General features: G+C 42.6%; 1 protein-coding gene across 10 annotated transcripts in view; it reads right to left on the minus strand.

Moving 5' to 3' along the window:
* The window catches only part of DACH2 (dachshund family transcription factor 2), a 325,632-nt gene that overhangs the window by 155,552 nt on the left and 156,791 nt on the right, over positions 1-13,289 (minus strand). The window contains exon 1 of one of the 10 annotated variants that reach the window (XM_081848003.1): positions 2,468-2,685. The exons of the other annotated variants lie outside the window; for them this stretch is intronic. Coding sequence (XP_081704129.1) covers positions 2,468-2,472 — 5 coding nt within the window. The 5' untranslated portion in view covers positions 2,473-2,685. Of the gene's footprint in view, positions 1-2,467; positions 2,686-13,289 lie in introns of those variants that run through there. 10 annotated transcript variants of the gene reach the window in all.

Raw genomic sequence — 13,289 nt, forward strand, 5'->3', positions numbered from 1 at the left:
AACACATCAAGGCTCACGTCCTGCCAGGCCAACCACTTGCATTGTGCATGATGCATACTATTAAATTGCACCAATGCAACTGCTTGAGTAGCAAAAACTCCCTATGAGCATGAAATGTTAATGCTGAAATGATCACTGTTTAAAGCACTAGGTGGATCTGCAGATCTTTGAACAGTTCAGCTTTAAAGAATTAACATTAGATGTAGCATTTTGTAGGATTAATGGAGGGATACTGTCCCGCAGAAGCTTGATTTCCTCTGGGGGTCTAGCCCTTCATTTAGGCATAATTTAACCTGATGCTCTGCCTTTCATTTTCTGGCCTTCATTAGAGAAACTGAAATAGTATCCTATCCCCCTGAGTGCTGGGAATAAACCAACTGGAAATATATCTCAGCAGTACTTCATGTTTCTGAAACTGAAGTGGATTATCACCCAGCAACATTAACTCAGCAGCCTCCCTATAAACTTTGTGGGCTTGGCAGTTATCTAGATGAGAAGGGAAAGCATTGAATCTCTGGATGTCAATGAGATATGACACATTCCAAAGTATGTTTGCTACAAAAGGTGATAAATGAGGGAGCCAATATATTTTCCGTTAAGTTAAAAAAAATAAAAAATACTGGTAGCTACCTCATTTTTGACACCTGCTACTTATGAATTAATGCCAGACAATTTGGCAATCTCTACTGATTTGGGCAGGTTTCCACCCTATCCTCTATCCTAGGGACTCTGATTAGTAAATTACTTGTTGATCGCAGGAACCTTTTATAAGAGGAAGGGTCGTAGCCCAGTGCTGAGCTTCTGTTTTACGTGTAGAAGGTCCCATCTTCAATCCCCAGCAGCTCCAGGTAGGGCTGGGAGAGACCCAGGCCTGAAACCCAGGAAAGCTGCTATCAGTCAGTGTAGACAATAGTGAGATAGAGTAACCAGTGGTCTGATTCAACATAAGGCAGTTTCCTATGATTGTTTGGTTTGGCAAATTCTCGCACATCAGACACCGTCAAATCCACAACACACTTAAGCAAAAATCTCTAAGACAGCTTCAGGTGGTGTTTCCATTAGCTTATACACAATTCATTCATCTCAACCAGGGTATTGATTGAGCCATAGGATCCTTCTCTTCCTCTCAGGCATTTGCAGGGTATCAAGGTAATTTCTTAAGAGGCAGGCGCGTGCTGCTTTACAACAGGCATAGGCAAACTCGGCCCTCCAGATGTTTGGGGACTACAACTCCCATCATCCCTAGTGGTCACAGATGATGGGAATTGTAGTCCCAAAAGATCTGGAGGGCCGAGTTTGCCTATGCCTGCTTTACAACAATTGCTTATAAAGCACTTCCCCATCCCACCCCAAAAATATTCAAAATGTTTCTCATAATTAGCAGAGAGATTGTCCGTAAACTCTATAAGAAAATCCACAATGATCATCTCCATATTACATCTGGGGAGGGAAATACATCTCAGGGAGAAGCCCTGTTCATGAATTACTCACACTACACATTTAAATCATATTTAAGCGACATGGCCATATGAATCCCCTAGGAACTGTAATTTGTTAAGGATGCTAGGAACTGTAGCTCTGTGAGGGTGAAACCACAGTTCCCATGATTCCTTGAGGGAAGCCATGATTGCTAAACTGGTGTAAATATGATTTAAATGAATATTGTGGATGTGACCTATCAACTTACAGCAGCAAAGTCCATAAATTAATTAAGTGCAGTGTATTCAAATACTTTTCCATTGACTCGATTTCTTTGACCCAAGCAGGAAAGTATTTACTCCCATAAATTACTTTTCATTGATTCTCAAATTTGAAAATCCAGAAATTCCTGTCCACATGAATGATGATAGCTCAATCTGAGAGCCAGGGCTCAAAGAACAAAGAGACCTACAGTTCAAATTTAGCGACCATTGGAGGCCAGTTTCAATAGGTTTGGTTCATAAGTATATCCAAATGGAATGCAAGGAAGAGGATGTGACGCAATGAGCATTTGAAATATTCTTTGGAGCTTTATCCCTGCAAAAGGAGTACACATGTACATGCACACACACATTACTCCTCATTCTACAAGTTCTTTATCTGCATTTTGACCTCAGAACATTATTCTCTTCACTTGGGCCTTACTGCGCACATTTCCACCCTACCAAATGCAGTTAAACTCTACGTGACCTTCTGAGTGTTTAGGAAGATAAAGAAACTATGACCTCTCTGCAACCCGATTCTGTCTCCTCTCAGCATTGGCAAACTGATCACTTGTCTAACTATTGAACCACATTGTATTACTAACCAGATCAAAGGCAACAGCAGGCCAATTCAGCAGCGGGTTGGGGGTGGGGAGTCAACCATGCAAAATGGGTAATTAACATTAATCATACATGAAGTTGTTTAAGCAGATAACTAGAACCTGGTCACCCTAGCAACCCTCATAAAATAGGGCTTCACGCTAATGCTCGGACTCTCTCCTTACCACATCTTGTGGGAACGCCAGGCCGCTGTCTCCTCTTGACTTTAACAGACTAAAGTGAATTACTGTTGAGGGATGACCAATGGTATAATGACATGGTGCTTAGCTGATTACCACTGAGGCTTCACCCACAGCTTTGGAGCCAGTTCGCACAATCATCAATCTTGCAATCTTCTTTGGGTGGCAGGAAGCAGGTGTGCGTACACACAAACACAGGCCCAATCTGCACTGTGCATTTAAAGGAGTATCATACAGTTTTAAATTGACATGGCTTCCCTCAAAGAATCCTGGGCACTGTAGTTAGCTAAGGGTGTTGTGAGTTGTTAGGAGACTCCTGCCATTTTCCTCAGTCAGCTACAATTCCCAGAGCTCAATGGGAAAACTGATAGTGAATTGCAGCACTGTGAAGGGAGCAGGGAACTCCTATAAACTCTCAGCACCCTTAACAAACTACAGTTCCCAGGATTCTTTTTTTTGGGGGGGGGGGGGGAGAACCATGGCTGTTTAAAGTAGTATCACAGCGCTTTAAATGTATAGTGCAGTTGGGGCAACAGACTCTTCAACCACAAGCCTGGCTTGTGTGTATGCACATATACTGTGGTACCTTGGTTCTCGAACTTAACCCATTCCAGGAGTCCGTTCGACCCCCAAAACTGTTTGAAAACCAAGGCACAGCTTCCGATTGGTAGCAGGAGATTCCTGCACTCAAGCAGAAGCCGTGTCGGACGTTCGGCTTCTGAAAAACATTTGCAAACCGGGAGACAATTTGTTTGCCAACCAAGCCATTCTGGAACCAAGGATCCACTGTAATGGCAAACTGCCTAGGATCCACAGGCCTAAAGGCAGCTGATGTAGCTCAGGAGTAGAGAAATTCAGTGCCAAGCCTTTCCTCAGGTCTCTCCCTAGATCATGCCCTCTCTGCAAGCCACGCCTCTCACTGGACCTGATCCACGCTTTTCTCAAGTGCTTTTGCTTGTCTGGAATGAGTCCTTTTGAGGTTCTCGCGCTGATGGCAAGGGCAGCCAAAGGAAAAAGTGGGCGGAACAGCAAATATAATTTTTACCTTTGTCCAGTAGGCTAGCTTCTACCAGCACATACCTATCTCCTCCATCTAGACAAGCAAGAAGCATTATCAGAACACAGGGACACATTCCAGCCAGGTGAAAACATGTGTGCACATGTGTGTGTAGGGGTGAAAGGAGACCATCAAGGTGTATTCCAAGGGCCAGACAATGCCTAGAAAGTCACCCCCAGTCCTGAGGTTCCCCTGATCTCTACAGATGACAACCCCACAGTGCTCTCAATTCCCATTTCCTTTATAAAGACACCTCCTCTCCTAAGAAATGAGGGCATCCACAATGAGTACTTCGGAACTATGGTATAAACACTTTGGCAAAACGTCAGAGCTAGCAAGATTTTCTAAGAGGCAGGTCATAGGGAAAGGTGGAGCAGGACCCTCCTAAGAGCCTTGCTGCTTGAAGCAAAAGGCAAAGTATCTGACCTGACGTGCAGTTTAATCGGATTTCACGTAATGTGATAGTGTTGCCAACCTAAGGTTACCAGACGCCCCCGTTTCCCGGGGACAGTCCCCGGATTTACAAATCAGTCCCCTGACTAAAACCTATCATCCCTACTGAAGTTGAAAAGTGTCCCCAGGTTCATTGAAAAAAATCTGGTAACCTTATGCCAACCACACTTGAGGGCAACAGGTCTGTTATCAGCCTATAGGGCAGGCCCCATGGCACACTGAGCTCTGTCTTGTGCCAGTGAGCTCAGAAGAAATAGCCAGGGAGCTGTTGCAGCTGCCTCTAGCGGAGGATTCCACCTGAGGCAGTTACATCAATTTGCCTCATGTTGAGCCGGCCCTGGGTGGAGGCTTGAGGATGCCAGTAAGAGTTAGGATCCTATTATCACTATCAGGTTCTGATTTATTCTCAACTGATTGTATGGCATTATCTATTCTCTGACACCCCTTGCCTATTAATAAGAGCCAGTTCCCTTGGTTGTAGTGCTTCTGATTCCAGCTAAAAATCTTTCCGGTTTAGGAAAATCAACTTAGACCTGTAATTTTATTATGTACATTAGTTTTTTAAATGGTTTGTTTTATCTATATTGTGTTAGTTTTCTTAAATCTACTTGTTTTTGTTTTTTTTTGTAGCTCTGTTGATTATATCTGTATGAATATTTTATATAATCTTATGTAAACCGCTTAAAGGGTTTTTTATTATTAAGTGCTATATTAATCTTTTTTCTTTATTTTTAATTTTTCCTTCATTAATTTTTAATAATTCATACAAACCATGCACAGTTTACATTGTCACAACCATCTGAAGAAACAGCATTAAAAGATTAATTCTCAAAAGGGCACCTAATATGAAATTATTAAATGCATTGCACTGTTACTTCGCTAGAATAAATATTACAAATAAATAACTATAAACACAATACTCAGTAACAATAATGAATACTTCAACTGCAGTCCTGCATGTTCTTCATTTAATTTAAACCTTTTGCCAGGCATATTATTTTTATTTATTTACAGATTCATATAAATAATTCACTCCCCATACCCTAAGCAAGCAAGCAAGCAAGCAAGCAAGCAAACAAACAAACAAACAAAGATGACTACTTTCCTATATAGCCTCAGCCACCTCAAATACCATCAGCCCCTTGGTCCTCATTCATGTCAACAGGATCCACTAGACTAAGATGGAGTATGAGAGAAAAACATAGAGGTGGTGGTCAGGCCTCAGCCTGAGAATGCAGAGGAGCTGAGTAATCAAAGTGAGCTGGAAAAAGGACAGAGGGTGGACTGAAGGAGGAGGAGGAGTCAGCAGTGAAATCCTACAAGGAGCAGCACCTGTAGAAAGAGATTAACTTGCCAGCCCTGCACACAAACTAGCTTCCAAGCCCAGTTTTTAAGGCGCCATTAGCAACTGCCCGAACCACCTCAGTCTGGTCATAGCCTGCCACTTCCTGCCCACCTTCTTACTTACAGGCAGGCCAGGTAAAGCCACTTACAGTCATCATCCTTCTCTTTAGTCTCAGTGCTTCCCCTTGTAGAACTCAGCAGGGAGGAAGAAATGGCTGAAACCGGACATAGTGGTCCCTCCTGTCGTTGGCTCTTGTTCCACCTTATGTTGGACTCTCTGCCTTTCACCTTACCAGCCCCAATGGGCACCAACCACCTCTGCAACTTGGTATTTGTGGCCCTGCTGTGGAATATATGATGCTCCTCAGTGATCAGAGCTGCATCAACTGAGGCCGTTTCTGCTGCTGTCTGGCCTGGGCTCCCCTTTTCCAGTGCTCCAATGAGCATTGAAGAAGTTTGGTGAAGCTATTTAAAATTGACTACAATGCCCCAGAGAGCTCCTGATGCGACAACATACAAAATTGTTAAGACAATTTGTTTTCCAGGATCTCCTTCTTTTGAAACAAAGCTTAGATTGCAGTCCTAAACACACTTACTTTGGAGTGAGACCCATTGAATGTATGGCATGCATAGAATTGAACTCTCAATATTTTAAATTTTAAATATCCCCAAGCCAATCAGATAACGAGCGTCGTACTACTCCTGTAAGTACAGAATTCATTTGATGTACCTTATACACAGATCTTCTCCCTTTTGATATGTTAAACCTTTTTAGTTTTGCTGAGAATTCAAAGCTGCTATAAAAAAAGTTAACGGAACCATTTGTTGGCTTATCATGCCTCTGAGTCATAGCTCTATTTTTCTGCCCCGGTAGATTCAACAGAACATTTAAAAAAAAAAAAAAAAAAAGACATAGCCATAATGTGGAGAAATACCCCAATGTCCAATATTCAAACATACTTTTCCTTATCTAATGTCTAACCATAAAACCACCCTTACAGCCAGATGCGTCCTTTATAGCAAGTGCTAACCTTTCAAAAAACTTAAGTAAATTATTTATGAGGGAAAGGCATTTTAAAATATGTTTGAAAGCACTATAGGAATGCGCTATTAAATGTCTTGGAAACACATGGCTCTCCTCCTAATTGCCTCTGACTGAAGTTGGGCAAAAATGGGTGTGCCAATGCATAGCTTGATGCTTTACTTCCATCTAGTCTTTGAAGTGGGGCAGAAAGTATTATGCCCCTCTAAAGAGGCATCTCAGCAGGCTCAGAAGGGGTGAAATGTAGGCCCCATAGACCAGAAGAAACCAATGTTGAGGCATCCACATGCTGAACTCTTATTCTGATCACCCCTGAACAATGGTCATGCTGGCTGGTGCTGTGACTTGCAATGAAACAACATCTGGAGGCCACTATTTTGGTTATGTCTGCTCCAGACCTTTGGGATATGGGCACCTTCAGCATTTACATCAGGGACACCAGGGAATAGGTTCCAACAAATGGACTATTTCAAAAACCTCTGATTTTGCACCAGAGAAGTAGCCCACTAAATTAGGCTGCAGTTTAGGTCTCGCTCAACATAATGGAATATGGCCAAAGATCTTCCAGCGAGCTTCATGGGCTGAGTGGAGATTTCAAACAAGCTCTCCCTGCTCCTCTAGCCACTAAATCACTCTGGCTCTAAGGTAGGTGTGTGAGTGTGTGTTTGTCCATACTCTGAAACAAACTCTTTCTCTCTCTCTCCCTCTGGCAGGAGAACAGCAGGATTTAAACCCAAACCTGCTTGGGGGCTTCCCATAAGCATCTGCTGGCCACTTTCAAAATAGGATGCAAGACTAGATGGGTCCATTGGTTCTTTCTAATGACCTCACAGATCCAAGCCTTTTGGCTTCTCCCTTTCCTAAATGGTTTCTATCCAAGCTGGAAATTCAAATGAATATTTTATGAATGAATGCAAGGATAAAGGCAATGTCACTTTAAGAACTGGTGCCTGTGAGTTTGCCTGATTTCCTCTATTTGAATTTATCTTCATTTATTTGTTTGTTTAATATAACTTACAACCTGATTTCCACCATAAGTGTCTCAAAGCAGCTTGCAGTAAGAAAAAAAGCATACACACTAAAATTTAAAACTTAAATCAACACGTCAGAAACAGAAACATGAAAAATGCATATATAGTGCTGGAACTCTACAATTCTAGGATCCTATCTTGGTGTCTGAAACTTAACAGGCTGATGTCTAATAGGATGGGGTCCCATATACCTAAGGCCCACTACACTTGAAGGCACAACTTCTCACCAGCATGAGCCATGCCCTTGGTCCATGGGGGTGGCCCCTACTAGAACTACTCCAAATGTTTATATTGATCATCTTGGGACATGTGGGGAAACATGTCCACCGCTAATTTCTTTGCCCATTGGAGTTGGGCTTTTTCATCAGGGATAGGCCTCCCAGTTTACAATCTGAAACCATGTGCTATACTTAAGAAATGTTACATACTTTATAAAATTAATATTATTTGAATCCTGTCCACACCACCTCTTCTCCAAAGTCTTGAAGCAGTACACATAATACAAGACCAGCCAAACAGTATACGGAAGAAAATGTAGCTGCAACAGGCACGGGGGGACGGGGGGTGGGATAAGAACTAAAACTGGAAGTACACACCTGCAAAGGCCTGGCTAAATGATTATAAATTTAGGAGGTAGTAGTGGTGGTAATAATAATAATAACAATCACAATAACAATAACAATAACATAGTGAAAGTGGCAACCCTAATCCATGAAGTTGAGAGGGGAGGATTTCCCTCCCCCTTTGAAACATTAAATACATGTTTCTATTACAGTCAGCTAGTTTAGAAGCACTTTACAGGCACAAATATTTCGGCTGAAACTCATCTTCAAATCCCATTTAAAATGTAAAAACAAAAGTGCCAGGAGCTAAAACAAAAGTGCCAGGAGCTTTGAAGTATAAATAGGAGTTAGGTATATTTGAGCCTCAGTCTCTCCGAACCCCCCTTCCTGGTGTTTTTTTATGTTTCTATTATATTTGTATGTGCATTCTATTATTGCCCTTCTTATACCAAAAAAAAAAGTAATTCCTCTGTCAGTTGTTCACACTGGATGCATTCATTTTCTTTAGACTTTCCTTGTTGGTTATTGATTTCCTGCCCCTTGAAGGGGCTTTGATTCTCTGCTCAGCAGGCCAGCCATTAGAATAAAGGTTGTTAAAACTAACAAAGAGGGGGGTTGGAAATCTAAAATTAGTTCTATCCACTTTCATCTAAGCCAAACACAAGCGATGCACTTCTGTTCCTGAGCGCAGAAATTAAAAGGAAGTATCTTTACGCCAAAGACCGGCTCATCCAGCAGTGTCATTATCCAACACTGAATGCCTATTTTCAAGCAGAAAATATGACCTTTTCCAAGGGGGCAACTGCTGCTTTTGACGTATGCATGCCAGGAGCTGTTTGAAAACAAAGAAAGAAAAAAGACTTCCACAGAAAAGTTCGGAGGCCTAGGAAGCTCATAAATCATCTCGATAAATAATAATTTCAGCAAATTCTCAAAGCTGGAACGTAACTTAGGAAAACTATTTTCATGAGAGGTCCGAGAGAATGAATGGACTAACTAGGAGTGTGAGCGACTCTCGTGTGAAAAGGCACTGTTGTTCTCCATTAATGGACACACTAATCACTTAAACAGTGGGATGGGCCAACCCTCTCCTTTACCTTCACTTCTTTCTTACTGTTGCCAGGATTGCGTAGCTGGCATTCATATCAGCTGACAGCACCTTAGGAGAGCCCTGCTGGTTTCGATTAAAGGCCTATCTCAGAGGCTGGGAACCACATTCCTTCTGGCAACCTTCTGAGGTCCACCTCCCCATGGTGGGTGGAGCAAAGAAGTAATTAGACTACTTTCCTTAGTTTCCTTACAGGAATGTGAATTACTCACATGCATTACTGTAAGGAAAAATGGCAGCCAGGACTCTAGTGTAAGGTTACTAGATGTCCCCGTTTCCCGGGGGCAGTCCCCAGATTTACAAATCAGTCCCCATACAAAATCCATTGAAGTTGAAAAGTGTCCCCGGATTCATTGAAAAAAATCTGGTGACCTTACTCTAGTGCCTACTGTCAATGAATCTAGCAGAGAAGGTTTCTGGGTCAACAGCAGATTGGGTGGGAGAAATGGAAACAAAACAGAATACTTTTGATTCATCACTGCGTGAATCACAGGAAAGGTATCTCTGAAACTTTCAAGGGTGTTATATAGCATTCAGGAGCTGCTGCAGTAGACCATTTAAATCCACACAAGTAAATCTCTGCTCCATGAGATTGTTTGTGGCTACAGCTCTTCAGTGGACAGAAAACATGGACATCAGAAATACATGAACACAATAGTATTACGGCCACAGGCAATAAATATAGTTGACCACCAGCTAAAGTTGAATAAAGCAAGCGAAACCTGAGCAATCATCAGTAACTCCTCCCTTACATAATTATTTGCATGTGCATCTTTGGATTAAAAATATGTTCGGCTGCTTCAAAAGCTTATCATAGCCACCTAGAGTTGCAAACATCTAAGAAACTCTAGCAAAAAGACACCCACATGCATATTGTTGTGCACACCCCACACTCCAAGTAGTGAGAGACTTCAGCCAGTGGTTACCCAGCATTTGGTTTCCATGGAATTAAGGTCACTGAAGACTATGGCGTCTTCAGGGTATATGGCTTCATTTACACATACAGTATATACACAACCTGAACGTAAGATGAAAGGGCTCATAGCATTGACATCCCAGCAGATCTTGCTTCCCAATTAGATTTCTAGGGGAGTCCCCAAAGCTATTGCTTTGGATTCAGCCCAGAGAGCAAAATTAAGCCTCTCTGTCTTTTACAACTCCCAGCTTCACATAAGACTAAAATAAAGACTAGCTCCACAGCCTATTACTCTCCTACCCCCTGGGATGCCATGGCATGGCATCCAGCCAGGTAAGAGAGGAGGACCCTTACCCCCTGCCTCCTGAAAAAGCATTATACCAGTTGTGTCTATGGCAAACATCTATTCTTGAGGAACTCTTTAGACATGTAAATGGAGTGCTTACTGGCCCCACTAGGGTCATTAACTTAACAGAGAGATGGGCTTGACCACTTTAGCTGTCCTTTTTACTACAAACAACAATCTTGCAGATACAAAATCACAGACCCTAATATATCATCCAAAACACACACACTCAATCCGATAACAAGATAGATAGATGATAGATGATGATAGACAGACAGATAGACACCCTAATTTACTATGGGCAGGGATCAGAATATAACCACTGTCCTTGCCATATAGATGTTTTTGAAATGTATGCAGTTAGTAAAACTGAGCTCAAACCAGAATATTAATCAGTTTGTGGGACTGGGATAGGTTGGGACAGCAGAGGGGCAAATCACATATGTATTCTAGGGATGAGGAGCCTGTAGCCCTGCAAGGATTACTGGGCTGGGGCTGATAGGAATTGGGATCCAGCAACATCTGGGAGGTCCCAGGCTCCTTAGCACTGATATATCGTGTGTCTATATTGTAAAAGGAGAATTAGTAAACATTTACAGGACAGATCCCTCCCACCCACCTTTCTACAAATGTTTTCCTTCAAATGTCTTGTTTAAATATTAAGTATATACCATTTGTCCCTGAGATCTGAAAAGGTCACCCAGACAAGTTCAGTTTGAAAACCAAGGGAAGGGTCAGAATGAGTAACAGTTTTGCCTTATGTCTCATTTACATTCACTTACAGGGAAATCAATCAATTTCGGGTCCTCCACAGTAAAGAGCTGAAGAATCCTCTTTTTGTCAACCTCTGAGAGAAGGTCCATTTGTTTTGTATTCTAATCCTTTCCCTCTGTACGATTAGTGGCTGTTATTTAAGTTAAACTATTCATTTTGCCTTCAGATATGCGATGTATTACAAGCTGCTTTTCAATTAATCTTAGCCCTTGAAGACTGCAGACTCTCTGACAGCTTCCTCAGGAATCTCACGGTTATGTGAACATTTCACAAAAATTACTCTTCATAACTGCACACATTATAATTTACACATTAAACGCAGCAGGTTTTCACCTTAGGCCTCTTGCCAAGAATAACCTCCCCCACCCCCACTTCCTTGAAATTTGCTCTCCTTTGATAAAATGATAATTATGAATGTGCAACTAGCAGCAAAAATAAAGGTTTTTGGAAAGCATTTGGAATAACATTCTCTCACTTACTACCTAAAAACTAACATTACATCAGTTAGGGGGGGGGCTGGCAGCAATACATCACCACCCTTAAGACTGTCATGTAAAATAGAAAGGGCAAGAGATAGATGATAGAGATAGATAGATAGATAGATAGATAGATAGATAGATAGATAGATGATAGATAGATGATAGATAGATAGATAGATAGATAGATAGATAGATAGATAGATGATAGAGGTAGCCAACTTGAATAAAATATGGCAGCGGAGGTAAGCCCAACCCTGCATAATCGATCACATGACACACTCAAACCATTTGAATGGCAATGCCCACCAACTTATTTTAAAGGCCAGGGTGAACAAAATAAGTTCTTCACCTGGCAGAAAGATGGCACTGGGCAAACCTCTACAGCAAGTCAGAGCTTGCAGGGCAGCAGTTTGATCCATCTTTTAGATTTAGGGGAGCTAGTCTCAAACGTTTGTTGGGGGAGACCTAGGGTATTTTGGGGGGGGAGTTATTTGTCCTGTCTGTACGCTTCTTATGATGGAGGACCGCTGTAGCCACCCCCAACGACACGTTCTCAAGATGGAGAGTGAGGGAACAGCTGCAGTCGCCTGCGGTTCCTGCACAATGTTTGCCATCTTGCCAAAGGTTGCAGGCAGCTTTACCTGCAGCAATTGCATGTTGATTGCCCTCTTAAAAGACAAAGTCCAGCAACTGGAGGAACGTGTAGCTACGCTCCAAAGAATTAGAGAGCTGGAGCTCTTCTTGGAAGCAACAGAGCACACCGTCTCCACCAAGGAGGAGACAGGGGACTCCCCTGAGAAGGAGGCTAGTTCACCAACACAGGAGCCAGATATATGGAGAAACGTGACTCAAAGAAGTAGGAAGCCCAGGGTTCGCTCTGATTGTTTAGAAATACACAATCGCTTTGAGGTCCTCTCCCCTAGCATGGAAGACGAAGAGCAGACTCCATTTGAAGATCTCTCCCTCATTACAGTCGATCAGGTATATGAAGACGAGCAGCAAAGTCAGTCCTCAGGGAACATGCAGGTGACCTTGGAACGGACAGCTCACGGAAGAACCCCGACCAAACCTAAGAGGAGGCGTGTAGTGGTGATAGGGGATTCCCTACTGAGGGGAACAGAAGCAGTGATCTGTGGGCCTGACAAGATGTCTTGGGAAGTGTGCTGTCTCCCCGGGGCTAAGATCCAAGATGTAACTGAACGACTGCAAGGAATCATAAAACCCACTGACAAATACCCCTTCCTCTTGGTTCATGTGGGAACCAATGACACTGCAAACAATAGCCTCCAGAAGATCAAAAAAGACTATGAGGCTCTGGGCAAGAAATTGAAGCAATTAAATGCACAAATTGTCATCTCATCTGTCCTCCCAGTTGAACGACGTGGCCCAGGGAGAGAGAGAAAAATAGTGGAAGTGAACAGCTGGCTTCGCAAATGGTGTAAACAGGAACGGTTTGGATTCTTAGATCACGGACTGCAGTTTCTTGAAGATGGACTTCTGGCAAGCGATGGGCTGCACCTCACAACGGTTGGGCGGAATGTTTTTGCCAGAAATCTCAGAAACCTCATCAGGAGGGCTTTAAACTGACTAATGTGGGGGAAGGAGACAGTGCTCCTGAAGGTAGGAGTCTATCAATTGATGAAGATGATCATCCAAATGTCATAGACCGAATGGAGCAAACAGCACGCAGACCT

The sequence above is a fragment of the Podarcis erhardii genome (assembly GCF_964252035.2).
Source record: "Podarcis erhardii genome assembly, chromosome: Z".
In the NCBI taxonomy this organism is placed as follows: Eukaryota; Metazoa; Chordata; class Lepidosauria; order Squamata; family Lacertidae; genus Podarcis; species Podarcis erhardii.